General features: G+C 41.4%; 1 protein-coding gene across 1 annotated transcript in view; it reads right to left on the reverse strand.

Moving 5' to 3' along the window:
• Positions 1-472: 472 nt before the first annotated feature.
• The window catches only part of ELOVL2 (ELOVL fatty acid elongase 2), a gene marked incomplete at both ends in the record, with an annotated part of 32838 nt that continues 11160 nt past the window's right edge, over positions 473-22150 (reverse strand). The window contains 6 exons of the mRNA XM_082329283.1: positions 473-601; positions 1215-1349; positions 3538-3662; positions 5596-5767; positions 6890-6967; positions 19536-19723. Coding sequence (XP_082185409.1) covers positions 473-601; positions 1215-1349; positions 3538-3662; positions 5596-5767; positions 6890-6967; positions 19536-19723 — 827 coding nt within the window. The remainder of the gene's footprint in view (positions 602-1214; positions 1350-3537; positions 3663-5595; positions 5768-6889; positions 6968-19535; positions 19724-22150) is intronic.

The raw sequence follows: 22150 nt of genomic DNA on the forward strand, positions 1-22150 counted from the left end.
GTATGGTGATGGAAAAGGTATGATTCTCACCTTCTCCCTCTCTTCCTTTTCCTGACCTTGGCCACAGCTTAGCTGAATGTGTTGGGTGCACCATGAAGCCTTGCCTGAAGACCTCTTGCATGCGCAGAAAGTGCTCACCGTGTTAGTCTGAACAGAGTCCTAACCTTTTGAAGGCATTGATGGATTTATCCATCAAGCATTTTATAAGGCGTTTTTGTGTCAGCATTAGATATCAGAAAGGTTTTCTTTTTCGTGTCAGAAAGATCTTGCCCTTCTTTGTTCCAATGGTGATCTTTGACAGGACAAGTAATTCTACTTGTTTTGTTAAAACCTAAATAGCAGTACATTAACAAGTGTCTGGTACAAAGAATTGATAAATGTAATCAAATAGGTTTTAAGCTAAAGCTTGTAATTCAGTTGTTTTTCTTTTTTTTTTTTTTTTAGGAAAAAAAACCCATAGGAAACACTATACTTATTGTGCTTTCTTATTGTTCAGGAATCCATTGGCAGCAGCAAAGTAGTCCTTATGGAAACCGTTCTTGATTTCTGTTGTGACAGGGGTTTCCTTTATAGCTGTTCTTGAAGGTGCTTTCTGGTACGTCTATAAAAGCAAAATCCCAAGTAAATACTTGGATTTACTTAGTGCCCCCCAAGCACTGCTTATGGTTAACTGTAAAATGGAGCTATCTGGTGGTTGTTGATGCAGATGTGTATATTTGCTTCAGACTGTGTTAAGGGCTGTATTATTTTCAATGCAGTGGGTGATATTACCTTACTAGTATTACTGTAATACTTCTTGATGTCAAAAGCCCTTTTCACTAGAAGCTCTATGCATGCAGGCAGGCTGGAGCTGCCCCTGCTAAAAAAGGTTGAAATAAACAATGCAACGACAGAGCTGCTTGTTTCTTTTTTCTAAGGAGGGAAGAAGACTCAAAGCTGCCCAACAGAGCGAATTCAGACCTCGTAAGTCCTGAATGTGGTACCTGACTTGCTATACAAGTGCAGAAGAGCTGAGCTGTAACGGGGAGGTCATCATTACTGAATAACTGTCTCTTGAAGATGTTACTGTATCTATCATTCTTAACTGACATATATTTTAATACAAACATATTTGAAGTGCTGATGCTCATTCTACCTGTGAAGTCATCAAGACTGCTATCCAAAAAGTTCTTTATTCACCACCCTTGTCAGAGAGCTCTTGGAAGACTGCTTACCTTAATGTAGAAGTTTATGAAGAGAATGACCAGTGTGGCCATGTAGGAGGACTGGAACATGAGGCAGCCAAATGGGAATCCACACGGCTTCACAGCTGCACTGAGTGTGTGCACAATAGTGAGCAGAAACTGGATCTGTAGAGGAAAGACCATGTGTGAGTATTTGCTGAGAAAAGGTCAGTGCTAGCTAAATCAGATATAACAATGTCACCTAGTCTTGCTCTTTGAAAGTTTGAGTACTCTTGAAAACTATCCCTTTCTGAACCTGTGAATGTATTGCGAGGGTTAAGTTAAAATGGCGCTCTTATTTAATAAAAAAAACATAAGGGGTCAGAGATTTCTAAAAATGAGTTTATAGGCCTAGTTGGCAAACTGAAAGCTTTTTTTTTTTTTTTTTAATAGGGGTTGTTCTATTGTTCTATCTTCCAGACCATGTCATGCCAGGTACAGCATTGTCTCTTACTGGGCAGAAACTTGAGAAAACTCTGAAGACTCCAGGCAATAGCTTTAGAAGTCTGAACAGAAAATGGAAATCCCAGGTCTGAGGAGAAGTTCAGGTAGACTGGCGTTTGCATTAATAGAGTTAAGATAGGGACAAATGAAGCAAAAATGAGATGGAGGAGAACTGTCTGTATTTAGGACTGTGAACTACAGCCCATGCTGGTGAATCTGATTCTCCCCAGCCAGCTGAGCCTGCCCTCGATCCAGTGTGCTGAGGTGCATTTCAAACAGGGCAGTGTTTCAACTGCAGGGATGGTCTATGCTCAGAGAAGAAGCATTTGCTAAATGCATTTCTACACAGGTGTTTTTAAGCTCGCTGCAAACATCTGAACTCCCAAATGATATGAACAGGCCCTAAGACAAAAAAGTGAAAGGAACTTTATTTCATATCAAGCCTTATATCTTGTTGATAGAAGCTTTTGATGTGGCTCATCTCTTTGGGTACAGCAACTGCTGGAGAAGACTTTTAGAAGTCAGACCACTTCTGTCTTGTCTGAGAGTTTATTTACATAATTTTGCATTTTGTAGTTGTACCACAGTGTGGTGGATTAACCTTGGTTGGCTGCCAGGTGCCCACCCAACTGTGCTCTTGCTTCTGCTCCTCAGTAGAGTAGGGGGAGAAAATAAGGTGAAAAAACTCATGGGTTGGGATAAGGGCAGGGAGGGTAATTAGTAAAACTTACTAATTACCATCACAGGCACACCAGACTTGACTTCAGGAAGATTAATTTAATTTCTTGCCAATTAATAACAGAGAAGGATAATGAGAAATAAAACAAAACTAAAAACACCTTCCCCTAAGCCCCTGTTTCTTCCCAGGCTCAGCTTCACTTCTGACTCTTCTACTTTCTTCCCCTAAGTGATGCAGGGGCATGGGGAATGATGGTTGTAGTCAGTCCGTACTGCTTTGGCTCTGCTGCTCCCTCCTCCTCATGCTCTTTCCCTGCTCCAGTGTGGTGTGCCTCCCATGCGACACAGTCCTGCACAAACTTCTCCAACATTGGTCCTTCCTATGGGCTGCAGTTCTTGAAGAACTGCTCCAGCGTGGGCCCTTTCCATGGGGTGCACTCCTTCAGGAATGGACTGCTCCAGCCTGGGTTCCCCACAGGCCACAGCTCCTGCCAGGAGCCTGTTTCTGCATGGGCTCCTCCATGGGCTGTAGCTTCCTTCAGGGCATGTCCACTTGCTGCAGTGTGGGGTCCTCCATGGGCTGCAGGGTGGAGATCATCTCCACTGTGGTCCTCCATGGGCTGCAGGGCAATAACCTGCTTTACCATGGTCTTCTCCAGGGGCTGCAGGGAAATCTCTGCCCCTTCTCCCCTCCTTCTGCTCTGACCTGGGTGTCTGCAGGGCTGTTTCTCTCAAATTTTGTCACTCCTCTCTCACAGCTGCTGTGCAGCATTTTTTACCCTTTATTAAATATGATATAACACAGGTGCCCCCAGCTCTGCTGATGGGCTCAGCTTTGGCCAGCGGTGGGTCTGTCTTGGAGCTGGCTGGACCTGACTCTGTCAGACAGTTTTTATAACTTTTTAATCAGTCCATTTGTCATGATTAAGCAATGTCCATTTTCTATGCAAGAGAGAAAAAATAATGGAATTTTTCAGACTGTAGAGTTTCTACTGTATTGTAGAAAATATTTCTGAGCATCATTTCCTTTATTAAGTTATACAAGCTGGACTAGTGACTTATTCTGTATGATAGCTTTGTTATATTTGAATTCTAACTGCCTTAATTCTGCAAACGACAATATTTATCGTTCAACTCTGGTATTTTGAAGGTTTTCTGGTCGTTTAAAAAAAAGATTAAAATAGATACACACCAATTGTGCCTGAGTGAGGTATTTCTTCCACCACAGATACTTGCGCATAGAAGGGATGACTGATAGTCCGTAATAAGAATACATGAGCACATGGATAAAGCTATTCAAAGTGGGTCCAAAGAAACCTATAAAAATCCAACAAGGGAAACGTTTTACATACCAACTGCTAAAAAGTGAGAGAAGATACTATCATTAGCAATGTCTCCTGCATACGGTAAGTCTTCCCTCTGTGCTTAACCTTTGCTAAAGACATTCCTGATGTGAAGAGATGCTGCCCTAAGGACAACTGACAAACTCAATGCTACTTCCTATAGAGTTTTTCTCAAGCTGAATATTGTATTTTCATCCTGTATTTTTCATTTTCTCTACTTTTCCTTTTCTGTAGTTTACAGGTTATTGCTTTTGTTCCCCTCCCAAACATTATTTGTAGGAATCTCTCCGTTATTGCTGTAAGCTTTAGCCGCCGCTGCGGGTGACTGTGCTGCTGGTACCACAGCTTAGCGCCCTGGGAGGCACCTGCTCTCCTGCTCCCTGAGGCAGTAGTAAGGGCTTTACCCTGAATTAAAGTAGCTTCATCTGGCTGTGTTTGAGCACTGCTCTCATTTTCTTCAGTGGCTTTTCTGCTAGATGCAGATTTCCAGAATTTCACTCCAGATAATGCCTTGCCACTCTAATTAGCTATGCTTAGTAAATACTAATTCTAGAGCAAATGAATTACCTTCTGTACCTTATGGACTATTGAGAAGTAGCAGCACTACTCTATCTGCTGTATGCTCATGTGGTGGATGGCAGCGCTGGACAACTACAATATGGTGTCACCAATTGTTTTGATTTTTCCACTGATTAATTACTTTATAATTACCAATTAATTACTTAGCTACTGATTTTTCTACTCTCTTAATTATAATAGTGCAAAGTGTGGGGAATATGTTCAGACACAAGAGAAAGAACAAACCCCCACTAATTTGTTAACATTTCTGTAGAAACAGCTCATAATTGCTATGAAACCCTTGATCTCTGCTTCTACTTATAACAGTGATTTACTTTGATTTTGTGCTGTCTGTAATAAGCGCCAACACATGTGAATCCTGCTTTTTGTTCTGGAAAACACCTGCAACAAGTTGCTTTACAAAATGTTACAGTGGACTGAGGTGACTCCCTTTAATAGCTCAGAGCAAGAAAACTGATTGTCGTCTTGACTCTGATAACAGTGCCACAGGAAGCCTCCAGCTGCACGAAGCCCTGGGCAAGTGTGCATGTTGTGAGGCACCTGAAGCAGTTCTTTGCTGTTTGGACTTAGTATACAAATGCCAAGTGACCAGCCTGTGGCACCGTACACCTTCCCCACCTCTGCAGGGGAGATAATGATAATTACAATATCCTTCTAAGAGCCAAGTCATTTAGAGATTATTGTTGTGAAATATATTGAACCCAAAATATAATAAGGCAAAGGATGCTGCCGTGGCTGCTCTTTCAATATGAAATGTAAGACCATATCGATCAGTTCTGGCTGTCCAGTAGTTCTGCTACTTGAATGAGATGTATTCTCATTGAAAACAAAACAAACTCAAACTGGTATTATAATTAGCGATCACATAAGTAAAGTATCTTGCTAAAGCAGCATGTCTGATGCATACAGGAGTCAAACTTGTACAAATGCTATTGAGTTCACTTGTCGTGATTGACACAGACTTTACTAGGATCATGATTTCCTCCTACATCTGCTTTTGGAGTAGGTCTTGTATGTGATCACCCTTGTGTACTACTCAGCACTGTTATCCTGTCTAAAAGCAGTTTGAAGAGAAGTAAATATGAGGGGTTGTGGCAGCTAAGTGGAAAATCCAGGGCCTAACACAGATTTTTTTTTTTTTCCTTTTTTTTTACCTGAACTTTTAACCATGCTTTTAACTTTACTGTAATCTGCAAGTGTTCGGCAGTTCTGAAAGGCTATGAATGTTAATGATGCTGTCAGTGATACGCTTGCTTTGCATGGTGATGGGATTCTTTTCCAGCAACAGGTGGCTTATACCCCAGGTGATGAAGCGAACACAGACTTACTTTGCCCACAAGGTATCCAGTTCAGAACACACCACCAAATGTTAAACATAGTAGCATGGTGATACACGTGAAGGAAGGTGATCTGGCTGCTTTTCTTTCTCAGCACAAAGAAGATAGTGTCCATGAATTCAATTACTTTGGAAAAATAATACCACCACAGCACCTTGGCTACCTGTACAAGCAAGAACAAAGGAGTAGGAGATCAGTATCTGTCCATAAAAGGGCTTAAACAATGCTGTACTTCATCAGTCCCTAGGCATGCAACTTCCCCAAAGGAGTTAATGTCCTATTGAAGGAGGAGTGCAAGCTCTAGCTTCAATTTTATTTCCCTTTTGAATGAAGTAGTTTAGAAAAAAGGCATCATTTTTAATGTGATTGTATAAATATATAATTATCTAAATCTAATTTAAGAAATATAAACTTTGAGGAAGGATTTTCTAATTGTTCTGGTTTTTTCATCAAAGATACAGTTGTGTGGGTTTTTTTGTGTTTAAGGGTGCTACCATTTATACTTTCTTGGCACTGAACAGATTTTGCTGGTAGCTTCTTTTTAAATAATCCAAATTTGACACTCAACTCAATGGAATATACCCTCCTCTAGAGTTGAGACACTTTTATCAGAGCTCAGGATGTGTCCCAGGAGAGTTAAAGACAGTTAGTTAAAACAGAAATGGGCAAAACACCTTGTTGATGGGAAAAGGTATTTAACTGTCCTTTTCCTTGCTGTAACACAGACAAATTTTGAGGGCTGGGGAAAATTATATAAGTTAACCAATCTTTCTGCCCTTGAGCTCTAATGTTATCTGGGAAGTAAGCCTGACATGGGGCATGACAGAGGTTTAATACATGGAATTGTTGTGATGCAGAAATAAGGGTTGAAACTAGAGATGAGCCACGTCAGCAAAATGTCTCTGCAGTTTTTCCAGAGTTTAGAGTTGGGCTTAAATCTGTTTCCAGCTACAGCCCAAGAAGTGTTAAATTTTAGATGATTGATTTTTGTTCCAATTTTTTAAATGATCCCTATTCTCTGTTTTAATAGTTAGGCAACATTGTTTTGATCACAGAACTTGATCTATGATTTTTCAAAAATACTCTGTCATGCTTTCTACAGCAAGGATGCGTCTGCATTGAATCAGAAAGATAACACTTCGTGTTGGCTACCAGCTGTTAGGCAACTTGATTAAAACCCTTGTGTTAAAGATGTCCTCGGTAACATCCTTATAACTGCTGCGAAGGCAGAAGCGTTGCACCGGGGGGAAGGGCTGCTGGGGGCCGAGCGGCTGCTGTCTCTCACCCGGATGTCGGCCTCCCCTGCGCTGTGGAGGTTCTGGCACTGCAAATTGTAGCCTCCTTCCCATGTGGCAAGGATGAGCTGGAAGAGAAAAATACAGCAATTATATTCATGAACAGACATAGCAGTTCACTTTTACCCCTGCAGTTATTTGGTGTTTATTGAAAAAAGCAGCACGGAAGTACGGTAGGTTCCCGGTCCTTCTGGGAGCTGATGCTCCTAAACCAAACTACTTGCTAATATCTCCTGTTTTGAAATGGAAAAGGCATCAGGTTGTGTTGGAGATATACACTTAAATGGTACGCCTTTTACATTTCTCTAGCTTTAGAGCCTTCAAGGCATCCATTAAAATCTCTTGTTACTCAGTGCAGTGATCCTCACTCCAAAGCTTGTGCTTGAATACTGTATCTCTGTCCTGAAGCAGTATGAACAGAGCTTGACATAGCTACTTGTGCAAAACTGTCCTTGAGAAAAATTCCCTGATGCCAAGCAAGCAAACAGAAGGCAAATCCAAAGTAGTGCAATGGGAGAAATATTTCCTAATGCCATACACGTCTCTATCCTACACTGTTAAATGCAGGAGGAAGCAGAGGAGAGCGGGCACAGCACTGAATGGAGACATGAACAGACACACAAGCAACTCCTCAGATTTAGCGCATGTCACGCTGGGAAGCAGACAAAGCAATGAAATGTCAGGCTACCACACTGTGATGGAGCAGAAGGTTTCTAGAAAGGTGGCTTTTGATGTGGAATATTTCTATAGTAATGACCACCTAAAGCATTCAGTAGCCCTTTTGGAACTGGGAGCATAACCTGTTGTCTATAAATGCTCTGTAGAGTCCATCAATTTTTAAAAAGATCTTGCTTGTTGTTGAATGTGTGAAAAGTGCTTTTGGGGGCCAAATTGAGCAATTTGTGTTCTGGGGTCTGTCTCCTTCTCTACAGAGGGTGCAGTGAGCAACGATGGGAGAAATACATCGAAGTGTTACTCTGTAAGCAGAATTGTAAGATGCTGTGAGGAGTGCTTTGCCTACATTCACAAGGAAGGTGTGTATCAGTGTCTGTACAGACTTCTCCCTCCACTTCAGACTGAACAGTAGTGTCCTGTGTTGAACATGTGACAATCTATACAAAAGCGAAGCAGAGAGATTCTCGGTCATCAAATAGAATTAATTCCTAGAGTAAACATGTTTAAAAAAAAATTATTGATAATATTGTCTGGAGAATTAGTAAATAGTCCAGAATGCTTATTATAAATTCACATTTAAATGTGAATATAAATTAAAAAGCAATAAAAGCTGGAGATTCAGGGTCATCTATTATTTTTCCTCTGAATTGCAATTCTGTGATTGTCCCTGTAATTCCAACATAGCTGGTGTATGTGGCCAAAATAACCCATAGGGGTTGTAGAGAGAGATGAAAAGACAATAAATGAGTGTTTTGCAGATAACTGCTATATAACAACTGAAACAAATCCGCTCCTTTTTGGAACAGCCCATGTTTTGGTGGATTTGCCTACAGCATGTGCCAGAGGTCACCAAACCAAACAGGATGGGACTGGAGTCTAAAAACAGGGGAAACAACAAAAGCCTAGCTAGAGATCCTCATACAAATGCTCAGTGCAGCTGAGATCACAATTCGTCTTGCCAAGTTGTCTCTGCTTGGGTGTTGTGCCTGCAAGCATGCTGGGGTGGGACATGTGGGCTCCTCTCCTTTCCCCCCTGTGGCGGGTGGGAAGGGTAGGCACAGGTTGCACCTCTCCAACTAACTTAGCCTGCAGAGGTGCTGAAGAGAAGGGAGTTAAAACTCCTCAAGGAAAAGCAAATTATGCCACTTCATTTCCCTATTATCTTTCAAAAAGCAGCTGAGTGGAAAAGGAGTCATTTCTGTTTTCTGAGTAGGAGGCAGAGGGCATGCAGTTCCCCAGCTGTCCCTCCTGTGGCATGTCCTTGGTAGCTGGCAACAGGTAGCAGCTTCATGAGAGACGGGGAGATGTTACTGCGTGGTTGCTTTTCTGGGTAGCTCCTCTCAGTGTGTTCTTTTTGCACTCTCCTGCCTTGGATTTTCTCTCCAAATGAGAGGTGACTTAGTGATCCCCAAACCAAGACTTTTGGAATAGGCAGGTACAGCATTATTGACAGGCTGTTGTTGAAGATTTGCTCTCAACTCTGTTTTGTGACTTCAGAAATGCTGAAGAAAACGGAATCGTCATCTTGTTCTTGGCTGGGAGCAATATGGTCAAACAGTGCTGGAGTATCAGGAGCTCATCTGAAGGTAGCTGGCATCCTGGATGCCAGCAGGCTGCAGTGGTGACATCTGGGAGCTTTGGTAAGGCATGGCCTCAAACATGAGCATTAACAGCTCTGCCAGAAACCTCTGCTGCTAGCTCTACTAATAGGAGCAGGAAGCAAAGGATATTGCCTCTTGCTATTTTATTTTTCTCAGTCAACAATCCTCATTGGCTTTATAGGTGGGAAGCAATGATAGTGGGACTATCTCTAGCCCTTGTGATTGCAGGGAGTTGAAATCGTGACCCACAAACCTCAAACCCCTAAAAACAAATGAAGAGGTGACTGCTTTTCCATTCTTGTGCAGGGCAATGTCATGGACTAGAGAGGGCCCTTTCTCCTGATTTTACTAATGAACTAAAAATTGCTATTGCAAACACACTCTATTGCTCTGTTAAGGTAAGAGATAAAGTTTACCTTTTGTTGTATTCGTACTCTACATGATGTTTTGTAACTTAGCTCTATTGATATGGTGCGCCTATAACATTTTTTATCTAAAGCTCTTAGACAATTTTACCTTATGAGAGGTATGCAATTTTTAACATTTTTTTCAAGATTAATTAAAACAATTTTACCTGATTGATTCTATTGCATTCTATATCTGTAAATTCATACCTTTCCTATGCTTAAATTGGTCAAATTTGTTTATTTCTCTTTTAATGTATCTTTGGGAATCTGCTTTTTTTCAGGTTCCAACTGTGAAAACACTTTACTCTTTCAATGTCTTTTTCTCTTCCTTTAATAACTAACTCATTTTTTTTTTTTTGCTGTGCTGAAGATACCTAACCTCATAAAATTTTCTGCTACAGTAGGTGAAATATTGGTTCTCAGAAATATGCTAGAAAAAATTGCTATTTTAAATCTTTGATTAGTCTGTTTTACAAATGTTCTGATTTGTATATGATTACAATTGACTTATTTTCAAAAATCTCTTTTGTGTGTTGTCGTCTTGTCTGTTAAAGGTTAGGAAACTTTCCTGCTGGTGCTGAAGTGACCTGCTTGGTCATATCTCAAGATTTTTTTTCAAGTATTCCATTCATAGCTTTCGTGTTGGAAAATGAGATGAGAACCTTAAAGGCTCAGAAATAAAACAAATATTTCTTTTTAATATCACAAATTTTTAACTTGACATTTGAGAAATCTGCAACTCGTCACAATTGGTCAGCATGCAAATGGGGAGCAAGCTTTTGGGTAAGAACAGCACTCTCTCTGCAGATTTTTCTTTAATTTCCTTTGTTCATTCTTCCATGATTCTGTATAATGCCAGATTTTGCAGATCATACTGCGTGCCTATTCCCCAGTTGTTTGACTTGGCAGAAGAGTTCCCTCTGATTTGTGTCTGTGTTTCAAGAGCCAGCAGCTTAGAGTGAAGATCTGTTTTGACTGTGTTAACCTTGCTCTTTCATGTCAGCTTTTCTGTAGCTCAACATTTCTATTCTCCGCTGTAGGTGCCTTACAAACTGCTGGGTCTCCTGTAGGGAAAAGAGGAGCATTCACTTTGAGTTTTGACTGCTATACTTTGCAAGCCAGTTTTCAAGATTTCTGGCTAACTTACCAATAAAAAATTAGTGGGGAAACTAGGAAGGTAGAAAGTACTTTTTTTGGGGATCCTGGTGGTCCTAGGCCACGTCTGTCATGTTGGCTATCAACGATGTGGAAGGTAAGCAGCGTACCTAATGGTACTAAATGAGCCCGCTGCATATATGGAACAGAAGTTGGTACCTCGATGCAAGATGTTCAGTTACTAGGTCTCTTTTTTTCTCTGATACCAAACTCGTATGTTACTTACACTGTTTTAGTTATGCTCCCTTTCACATGCACTCATGACTGCAGAGCTGATGGTATTATTAATCATGCAGAGATGGTCCAAGTGCAAGATGCATTAGAGAGATGAGAAATCCCCTCCCTCTATCAAAATTCTCCCTCTATCAAAATTCTCCCTCTATCAAAATTCTCCCTCTATCAAAATTCTCCCTCTATCAAAATTCTCCCTCTATCAAAATTCTCCCTCTCTGTAAAATAGTTTTTCAAATGCTTTGCATTCTTGGCAGCCTATCCTGAAAATAATATTAACACATGCATTGTTTGAATCTATTTGGAAAAACAAATCACGTAAAGACGAAAGTGCTGCCTTGTGAAAGATTTCTGCTAAGTAAGTGACATCCTGTTAATTAGTAGAGTTTTCATGTTTTGCTGTTGCCCTAATGTTGTTCTTAACAGGTTCCTATTTTTACACCAATAAATGATCTTTACTCATCTACTCAAGTATAAACAGCGCACCTGGGATAGAGTAACGCCGGGCACAAGCATGAATTGGGAGAGGAGTGGCTGGAGAGCAGCACTGCAGAAAGGGATCTGGGGGTGCTGGTTGACAGCAGGGTCAACATGAGCCAGGAGTGTGCCCTGGCAGCCAAGAGGGCAAACTGCACCCTGGGGTGCATCAAACACAGCATAACCAGCTGGTCAAAAGGGGTGATGATCCCGCTGTATTTAGTGTTGGTGTGGCCTCACCTTGAGTACTGCGTGCAGTTCTGGGCCCCACAATTTCAAAAGGATGTTAAGGTACTTGAATGTGTCCAGAGGAGGGCAACAAAGCTGGTGACAGGGCTGGAAGGCATGTCCTGTAAGGAGCGGCTGAGGACGCTGGGCTTGTCTAGCTTGGAGAAAAGGAGGCTGAGGGGCGACCTCATTGCTCTCTCTGGCTTCCTGAGGAGGGGATGGGGAGAGGGAAGTGCTGAACTCTTCTCCCTGGTATCCAGCAACAGGACACATGGGAATGGTTCAAAGCTGCACTGGGGAGGTTTAGACTGAACAAGTAGGAAGCATTTCTTTGCCAAGAGGGTGGTCAAACACTGGAACAGGCTTCCTAGAGAGGTGGTCGATGCTCCATGCCTGTCAGTGTTTGAGGCATTTGGACAACGCCCTTAGTAACATGCTTTCACTTTTGGTCAGCCCTGAATTGGTCAGGCTGTTGCACTAAGATGATCATTGTAGGTCTCTTCCAACTGAAATAGTCTACCTGGTGTATTGTCTGTCTATCCGGAAACAGTTCAGAAGGGGAAGACAAAAACTAATGATGGAATTAGTATAAAAATAATTGAAATTCCTCTCAAAAATTCAGAGTGGGAGGATGAGCACTAGTGTCCTTCTTGTGGAAAAGACAGGGCAAGAAGCCTCTTGACATTATTATATGTATGATGTTTTACTAGGTTTTCTCTGGGACTCCAGCTCTCAGCCCGATTAAAACAGCTTGATCCGACCGCTGTGGTTCAGTAATGGAGGTCTTGCTAAACTAAGTAAGGAGACTAATCTGTTTATGTAGCAGAAAGACAGGTCTAGCTTGCAGTGCTGTGAATCGCCTCTTTCCCTTGGCCATAGGAGGAGATTTTTCTTACTCCTTGTGAATGGCAGCTCCTCCCTAGATCTATAGACTTGGACAAAACAGTCCTAAAAGCAGTTATCTGCTGGCCACATCCCAAGGGAAAGGAATTCAAGCAAACACTCAGGACAGTGTCTCAGGAAGGAGAGAGGAATGACTTTGTTTTCTTTGTATTTTCTTATTTTAAGTGGATTTTAGAACGAAATGCCTCAGAAGATTCAGTGTCTGAAAACAGAGGCCAGATATTCATCATCTCACCTGACTTTCCTTTTTTAGTTTTTAAAGGGAGAAATCAGCTCCTTGACTGTAACATGGCGCAGTTCCACGAGCATGCAACATCTGAATTGTCTTCGTATCCTCAAGAGGCTGGGGTGAAGGCATGCTGCAATGCTACTGAAGCCATTGCACTTTTACGTAATAAGTAGATGAATAGAGGAAAGTACTGTTGGTCATCCTTGATTTATCATTAAATCAGTCTTAAACAATACCTAGAAAGCTTTCAGGCAGGTTTTCTGGCTAGGATATTAAACTGTAAAATCATCTGTGAATAGTATTTGTTGAAGAATATCTCTCTATATAGGTTGCCTATTTTTAGACGAGCCTCCAAGAATTGTGGTATAATCCCAGGTTTTAGACGGATAGCTGAGATGCAGAACAGCCTGTGTTTCCAGATTGCTGCTTTTGTGTCTTGAAGATCTTAAATAAACTGTAGTCTGGCAAGACCATAAACCCCACAGGGGAAGCAGTGTGGGCTAGATTGTTAAACCCAGGATTGGGGGATTCTGGGAGCCGAGTCCCAGCCCTGCCACTTGGTCAGTGCCTCAGTTTCCCCAAGTGTAACAACTTGGTAGCAGTGTTGTGCCACACAAGAAACAGGTGCTGAATAGGAAATGCCCCACAAGATTTTTCACAATTAAAATATTTTGTTGTCCCTCTTTATGATGCAGTCAAGAGATTTTTTCATGGGGACAGAAATGTAAAGAGAGCATGCTTTGGGCTACTCCTTGGTGAGGCTCTCCGTCTCTCCATAGGTCTAGTTAGAGGTCCAATAATTGCATGCATGGTGACCCCCCAAAAAGATTGGCTAATTCTGTAATATACCAACTGGAGTTTGCTATCCTGACCTGCAATATGTACAGTTGGTCTCCATGTTGGATCTCTCATCCTGCTTGGAGCATCCTAACTAGAAGGATACTGGTTATTCCAGAGCAGAGGAAGTAAGTGGTCCCATGCTTTCTTCTTATTTTGAGGTCAGGAAGTTTGTATTGCAGTGACAAAAATAAGAGCCCCCTCCCAAATGAAGTTTTGATAAATGTCTGAAAACTTTTTTTGTCAACAAAAGCTCTCAAATGTAAAGCCATGTTGTTGAGAAACTCCCAGCCGGTTCCATTTAATATGCCTTAAATAAATGGGAGACTGCTAGAAGGATTAGTGAACTAATGACTTCAAAATTACTTGAACTTAGATAATTGCTTTGTGTGTTGCTGTTGTCAGATGAGATCCAGAGCACTGCCTTTTTGATGAACAAGCTAAATGTTCTATCTAAATGCAGAGCTCAGAAAGGTCAGTAGGAAAGACATGGAGAACTCGGAGGATGAAAACTGAGAAGATGAGGACAACATGTCCAGCTAGAATAACTGCAGGCGAGGACAGCAAAGTCAGCTCCTCAGCTCTCCAAATTATTTGATTAAGATAGAAGAACACCTGGGAATTTAACTCTGTTCAGACAAAGTTCTTGCTCAGAAAAGCTGTTTGCTTTTGCTCTTACATTTCACTGCTTTGCACTGCACTCCCAGTGACCTTTTGTTGTCTATTTTTTTTTTTTTTTTTTCCCCTGACTTCTCTCTTCTTCCAAATGATAGAAAAGTGCACCTGATCTCTTCTGGTTTCTCACTTTGTTCTTTTCCTCTTGCTCCCCTACAGTTAAGATAGTCTTTCTGTCCTAATTAAAGAATTGCTTCAAAGGAAGCATTCACCTCAAGTACCAGTCCTTATAGATCTAGAATCATTCCTTACTTCTCTGCTAAATTTACATTTGCTAACTTCTGAACAATTAATTAAGGAGTAAACAATCATTTATTCCAATCTTAAAAAAAGAAAATCATTATGTGGAAGTTGGATTTCTATAGTAAAATTCCAGGACAGTTCAAATCAGCTAGGATCTATGTCTTTTTTTGCTTTTCCTCATCATCATGTTAAAACTTTACTTAGACCTTCTACTACTCAAGTTCTATCTTTTTAAGACTTACACAGCTAGGAAGCAAATCTATCTGATGTCAGCCATTATAATGATGGAATAAAACAGAGTTTAAGTACTCCTCCTATTTTTGGTTTGTTCCTTTCATTTTGCCCACTGTTATCCCAAATCCAGGCATTATACTGGGCTTTCTAATAATTTGTGAGATGTAATCCCGGCTGCAATGTGTAGGGCTAAAAATGGCATCTGGTAGCCCTGATCGTGCCAGCATTGTGCTTCTGAGCTTTCCCTGCTATCAAAGGATACAGAGAAGGCAATTCTGGTACTCCTGGGAATCCTCACAATGTCTTGGCACCTATGGATCCGCAAGTCATGACTGCAATTCAGAAATTGGACTTACTGTGGGGTGAATTTTCAGCTCCTCGAAACAGGTAAAATGAAGGTAATTTGCTCCTTTTTTTTTTAATCCTGTAAGGTAAAAGACTTTTCTTCTGGCTTCGCTAAAAAGGTTAATGCACTGGGCTTGCAATACTTGTGCAGTTCTGCTCTTTCCCCTTTGCTCTGAATCGAGGGGTTCTCATATGCAAGTCCTGCTTCCCCACATGGATGTGGTTGCTTGCTTACAAATCCTATGGATTTGTAATACGTCTCTGAAGCTACCTGGGGATACAGGCAGCCTGAGACATCCACGCCACCCCTATGCTAATGACACATATCTTTAGATCTCCTTTTTAATCTGACCCAGATGGTGCCAGTGTCCTGGTTTTCTCAGTGCCTGATCAACAAAAGGACTTGGGTGAGAGCTTGATGACTAGCTGAGATTTAAATTAAATAGGGCAGAGGTGATACTGCTGGGGAAAGCAGCATAAGACCATGGTAGAGTTGATGTCTTTTCCTATGAATGAGAGAGGGTATCCTCACCTGAGTAATTTCACCATTCAGAGATCAGCATTGGTGGTCTTTGTTTCCAGTTTTAATTTATCATTAGAGTTGTGGCAGTTTTATCCTGCGGTGAACTTCAAAACCTTATCTTGGCCTCTGGCACCTCAGACTGCATCCCTGGAGTGTGGTTTGTGAGTTGACTTGCACATGAAATAATTTTAAAATATGCAAAGATTGCTTTTCACAGTAAGCTGGTTTTCTGCTCATAGTTGGTACTTTCAAGATCTTAGGCAGAGATTTTTGTAGAGGAAAGGTACAGTTTTTTCTTCAGTGAAATTGCTAAAAATTTTGGGTTTTTTTTAACTAAAAGAGAAAGTTGGTGGTTGTTTTTCTTTATGCAGATTCTTGGCAATGTTACTAGAAGTTGTTGGATCAGTAGACGTGATCTGAGTCTATGAACACTTAATGGTACGGAAGAGTACACAACCAATAACAAACCTCTGATACAGGTTTCTCTTGTAGCAGCAAGGTTGGAGGGAATTGTCTTCTGGCCCCTCAGTAGTGCACCCACAGCCTGCCTAATTTAAGCACGAGACTTGTGTCTAAGCTTCAGGTACTTGAAAAAGCCATCCTCCAAAACCAAGTGCTCCACTTCTCCATTATATTCAATAGGGAGAGGTTAAGTGCCTTTGACTTCAAGAAAATCTATTTGCCTAACTCAGAAGTCTAAATTAAGGTCTAATAAGCTGCCCTTCTGGGAGGCCTTCAAAGGCACCTAACTCTTTCTTGACACAAAAATTTTGAGACATCTTAGTAGGATGAGGGCAGCTGGGCAGAGGTCTTTTTCTGTAGACCTTGTCCTTTGAGGATAGTAGGGGTATCTGACCTTATGCTAATGGCACATCTTAGAGTTGTCCTGGAGCTGTTCCTCCAAGTATGTTAAGGATTGGTTGACCTCAAAGCTCATGGAGCTAAAATCGGCTGCCCGAGGTGTGGTGCATGGAGCTCTGGCTGAAAAAAGGAATGTGCCCTTGGAGATTTAAAAACCAGAATTTTTGTTATGACTCCTTGCTATAACCTTTGTTGTCTTGCCTTGATGTTGTAGAAATCAACTGTAGTCAAGTGACAGCTAAACTGGGTCAGGAGATGAAAGTGCGGAGATGAAGAATTGCAGCACAGGTAGCCCCATCAGCTGGTTTACCATGTTTCTCATTAAAGCCGTCATGTGGGACAGTCTGCATTTGGAGGTACATCCTTTCTTTTGAATGAGATATTTTTCTTTTGAATGAGATATTTTTCTTTTGAATGAGATATTTTTCTTTTGAATGAGATATTTTTCTTTTGAAAGTCTAAGAAGCACCTACTCCATTCTGGAGCTATCACAAGAAAAGGTGTGTGGCACCTTATAAACAAAACCAACACGAGATAAGAAGAATATTGCCAATAACTGGGGTTTTTTTGGTGGTTTATCTCTATTATAGAGCTTATTATTTTGTGATTTATCTCGGTTACAGAGACCAGAGGGGTTTGGGTGCAGTGGGAGAATGGAGGAATAAGACAACTGTTATAGAAGTCTTTAACTAGGAATTAATCCTGAATCATACTCACTGGAGAGATCAGCTGTGTTTACATAAGAAACCGCTGTGCGGATAGCTCTAAATATAGGTAACTCTTGCCTTAAAGAGCTTACTCTCTATAAAAGAGAGAATAAGGGCCAGAGAGAAGCTTTGGAAATGAGACGTTTTGAAGTGATGAGTCACCATAACTTTATTCAGTACTGAAGATGATTTCTGCTCTCCCATTTGCCTGTTTTCCTTCAGCAGGGATGTGCAAGCTACCTCAGGCAGGTCTGCAAGTCTTAACTTCCATTCTGCTCCTTCACAGGAGAAGCTGTGATAGGAACCAGGCAAGTACACTATGAAAAAATACAGAGCTACTATTATGGAAGAGTGTTTTAGTACAGTGTAAAACCAGCCTGGCTGACAGTCCAGAGTGAAATCTGCAGTAAAACAGCTGGCAGTGCGGATCAGTTGTGATGTCCCCCGGGTTCCTGAAAAATGCAGAATGTGGAGCTACGAGCCACTGCCAGCCGTGCCCAGCTGCAGTCTGGGAGGCATAAATCAGCAGCCTCCCGCTACAGAATCAAGGTCTAAAGGGACTAATCTAAGGACTAACGCAATTTAGCGATCGTCTGCAGCAAAGTTAGCCTCAGGAAGGACAGGGCAGTGAGGCGGCTGAACGGGAGTTGGCTCAACGCAATTCCTACAAGGATGTGAAAGTGGCAAAACTGAAGTTTGCTTCATTGATGTAAGCGAGACCTGCTAAAATTCTGTTTCTTCATTCATTTACTTGTGGCAGGCCAAATCAGCCTGCAAGGGGAAGGAAGCAGTATTTTTGTTTTCTATTCAGTTAATCCTTTTTGCTGAGTCCTGCTGCTGAAGACAGTTATCCGTATACCTTCAAGCAAAATGGGGATTTAAACATCAAAGTGCTAATTTAAATTCTGGAGGACAATTAGTATGGAGTCATCAAGCCTTCCAGCAATTGTGCTGGTTTCTCCTTTGTTCTGGGCCTGATGCTGCACTCTCAGACACCCACAGCAACCGCTGAAGCCAGCTGGAGCGCTGACCAGGGCGAAGCTCTGTGTAGCACAATCGGTCCTTTGCACAAAGGCACAAACCTAAACTGCTGTTCAGCCTTTTGACCAGGCCAGTCACCTGGTGTTTACCTCAAATTAATTTAAAACTTGAAATCTTTGGGGTCCTGTTTGGCTTCTGCAAAGTTTCTTGTCCAGCTGACAGAACAGTTGGTCCTTGTTTTTCTCGTGGAAAGTGCTGTTGTGGCTGGGAGCCCAGGGAGCCAGAAATGCTGCGAGGCTGTGTAGGCAAGGCAGCAATGTCAGGTCACACCTCCTCAGGTCACACCATGAAATCAAGCACATCCTTCAGCCAGGGCTTCTCGTGCCTGAGGTCGCTTTTTAAGCCAAGTCAGAAAATGTTTTGTGGCTTTTGTCTTTTAGTGTTTGTTTTTTTAGGGCCTCAAGTGATGGATGTTAACACTTTACTATTAAAAGTAACTCAGTTATCACGAGGCTGAGAATGGGGAGCTCCCAAATAATATCAAAATAGTGACTTTTGGCTTCTGCGCCCCACTGCGGGGAGGTGAGAACACACGTCTTTGCTGAGGAGCGCTGTTTGGGTCCTCTGCTGTTGCAAAATTGTCAGATGCATTCAAATCTCTCTTCTGGTTCTGAATGGATCCTGATTTGTGTGAGCATGTTCCTTCCTGATAAGTGCTTGGGAAATAATCTGTGTGACCATATTCAGCCTCCAAGTGTCACAGCACTTGCTTTTGGCTGAAGTGGCAGCTTTTTAACATCTGTCTCTTACTGTCTGACTATATGAGGAAAGCTTCAGTCAGGAGAGCAGAAAAATAACATTGAATTGCCAATACCATAAATAAACTAGCACTTACTCTCATCTATAAATCTGATCACATTTAAGCATGGGCATTTGTACATAGAAAAATAATTCCATAGACAGTCATACAAATAAAGCCCAATCCATGGGCATATTCGTGGGTGATGAAGAATGAGGTGTAGACATGTCTGAGCTGAGCGACTGCTGCAGATTCAAATTCATGCTTGTAGACACTGTCCTGGTAGCAGCCAGCTGTCCCCAGGTGTGGACCGTAGCTCAGGAAGGACAGTTAAAACCTGCCGAGATCTAAGCTGAGAAGGTACTGTACAACTCACGACCCAGTTGCGAAGAGGCTTTTCTTGAGCTTAAATTTACTTTGCTGTTGATGTTAAATTTCCTAGCGAAATTATCAGTTGCTAAGATATTTCTGCTAAAAACTGTATTGCTCACCTTTCTCAGCTGTGCTGCATGGAAGAACACTTACCTCTATGAGCATGTACAAGGAGAGCAGTGTAATCCCAAGGTTGTACACAATGAGGTGAACCCTGAGAGAGAAAGGAGGCCTGTCCTTCATGAACTTGTTGCCCAGCCATATGCAGAGTAGGTATGCTCCAGTAAGGAAAAACGTGGGAAGGTAAGAGTCCAAAAGGAACCATCCTCTAACCCTGGCATCTGAAAAGAAACACGTGTAGCAGGCAATTAAGGCGGCTATGGTAAAGTATTGCTAAAATAAGGCAGATCACATTGTGAAAAAAGTCTGTTAAAAGCGTGAGAGGAAATCTGCCATGCTTTGCTCGCAAGAGCTATCCGTTACTTTTACCTCCCCAAAACTGTATACTAATTCAGAGAATGTGTGCTGAAAACTGCATGGAATTCCCTAATCATCTAAGGTCACCTAAATCTCCTCATTTTAACAGGAAAGAGAAAATGAAAAAAAGAAAACATTCCTATACGCTTTTTAAAATGTAATGTTTTAACTTAATATTTAATTAAATCATATCTTAATCTGCTTAACGGACAGTTTGCAGATAGTATTAAATACAAAGTATGCATGTAAAGCTGCCAGTTCATGTATTATTTTAATTCTATATTTGCTATGTAAGTAGGAAGGTACATAACACTTGCTAGAAATCATTTATACAAGGGGAGAATTTCTCAAAGACATTAAATATGAAAAACAAATAGCAATTGTTTACTTTGGTTATCAAAGATATTTGGCAAGGCAAGGGCTTGCTTTCTCACAATTTCTGTCCCATTTGCCTGGTCCTGAAATGAAATGTTAAGGTGAAATCCTGCTCGCCTTATGTGTCACACAAGTAATCCCGTTGGCTGTAATCAGATAGTTCAGTGTATATGAGCAAAGCCTAATCCTATATGCCAATCTAGAGGCACTGCTTCATTGTCCTGTGAGCAACTGGATGTCATGAGCCAAAGGAGGGTGTTCTTTTTTTTTTTTTTTCTTTTCAAGATGGAGCAGAATTTAGAGTTAATTTTCTACAGCAACAATCTTCAGCCATTTATCTGTGAAAAGAACAAGGGGAATCGTGGCTAGTTTTTCTAAAAGGTTACTCTAAATCTATCACAGTTTATGGAATAAGTGAAGAAATCAGTCAGCGAGAAGCTATTGTGCAGGTCACAATAGTTCCTTCTGCTCTTAGAAACTGTTTTAAATTACTTAGTTTATTTTTTACAAAGACAGAGGTTATGTTAAAAATAGTGAAAGAAGAAAAGGTATTCACAGTGCCTGAAAAAAACTTTTACTATTTTTCCACCTGTGTTGAATTTGGAAAGGACTGGGCAATGGGTGATGTAGAAACCAAATGTGCCCAAGCATTTAACAAACTATTACCGATTGCAATTTTGCTGTACTGTATTTTTTCCCCGACTATTCTTTCCTCAGAAATATATGCATACAGGTGTATGTAAAGTGAGATTTTAAGTGAGTTAAAGTGCTTATGAACAGGGCTATGAACATCAGCTTTCTTCTTCATTACAGTCTCCCTCCACTTCCCGCCTTGCTTCCATCGCAGTGGCTGTAACACTCATCTGTTGGATTTGGGCTCCACATGGGATGTTAGCTCTTTTGCAGGAAAGACTTTCAACAAGACCTAAACTACCATGGAAGTCCAGTGCTCTCCTGGTTTTGACTCTCCCTTCTGGACTCCCAAAAAGCTCTAGGAGAGGAGAGGCGTAGGACTGAAGCAGTCGCGACAGCACAACCATCTATGACAAAGCACCATCCTTCCTTTAGGGTGGCCTTGCTTCGCTGTGCATTACCAAGCTAGAATGCCTGTTTTCTGCCTTCAGATCTCAATGTCTATTTAATATCACCTCAGTGTGAGAGTAAAACACCTCCAACAGCCCTCCTAAAGTTCACAAGCCATGTGTGAAGCTCTGGAGTGGATGTTTTTGAAGGGATTCTGCTCCCATATGGTCTCCAAATAGGTTGTCCTCCCATACGGGCTCCAAACAGGACACAGGAGTCACATGACAGGTAAAGGTTGTGCATGTAAATGTTGACCTAGTGTATGTTTTCGGAGCATAAGGATTTAATTTATTTAATTGGTATCCTAAATGACGATGTAGAAAGCAGTCATGTCAGCAAGGCTGCTATCTAAAGAAGGGCCTCCCTATCTGAGGATTACAACACTTGGTGCATAAAGGTTACTTGCACAAAGGCCAGCTGGTATCAGCAAATAACAAAACAGCATGTTTGCTCAAAGCGGAAAAGTAATTGGAAGAGATGGGAATACAAATTAAACTAAACAGCATTAAGTGCTGCCCCAGTATGCCCTCAGGAAGTTTTCACTCTGTTGTGAGTGGCCACAAGCATGTGGGCTGATCCATACAAAAGCAGAACTCGTGTGCCCGTTCAGGCCAGCATGTCGAGTATATTTAAGGTCTATACTATTTCCATTTCAAGAGAAATTATTAAAACGTGTACCCTTACTGATCGTTTTCCACCCCAACCTTGGTACCTTGAAGGGTAAGACAGTTATTGGCACAAAGTGGTTTATAAAGGGCAGCCAAGGAATGTGACTATTTTGTTTCCACTTACACTTATCCCTGAATGACAAGACAGGGGAGTTTTTTATGTGG

The sequence above is a fragment of the Platalea leucorodia genome (genome assembly GCF_965183815.1).
Source record: "Platalea leucorodia genome assembly, chromosome: 1".
NCBI classification, from domain to species: domain Eukaryota; kingdom Metazoa; phylum Chordata; class Aves; order Pelecaniformes; family Threskiornithidae; genus Platalea; species Platalea leucorodia.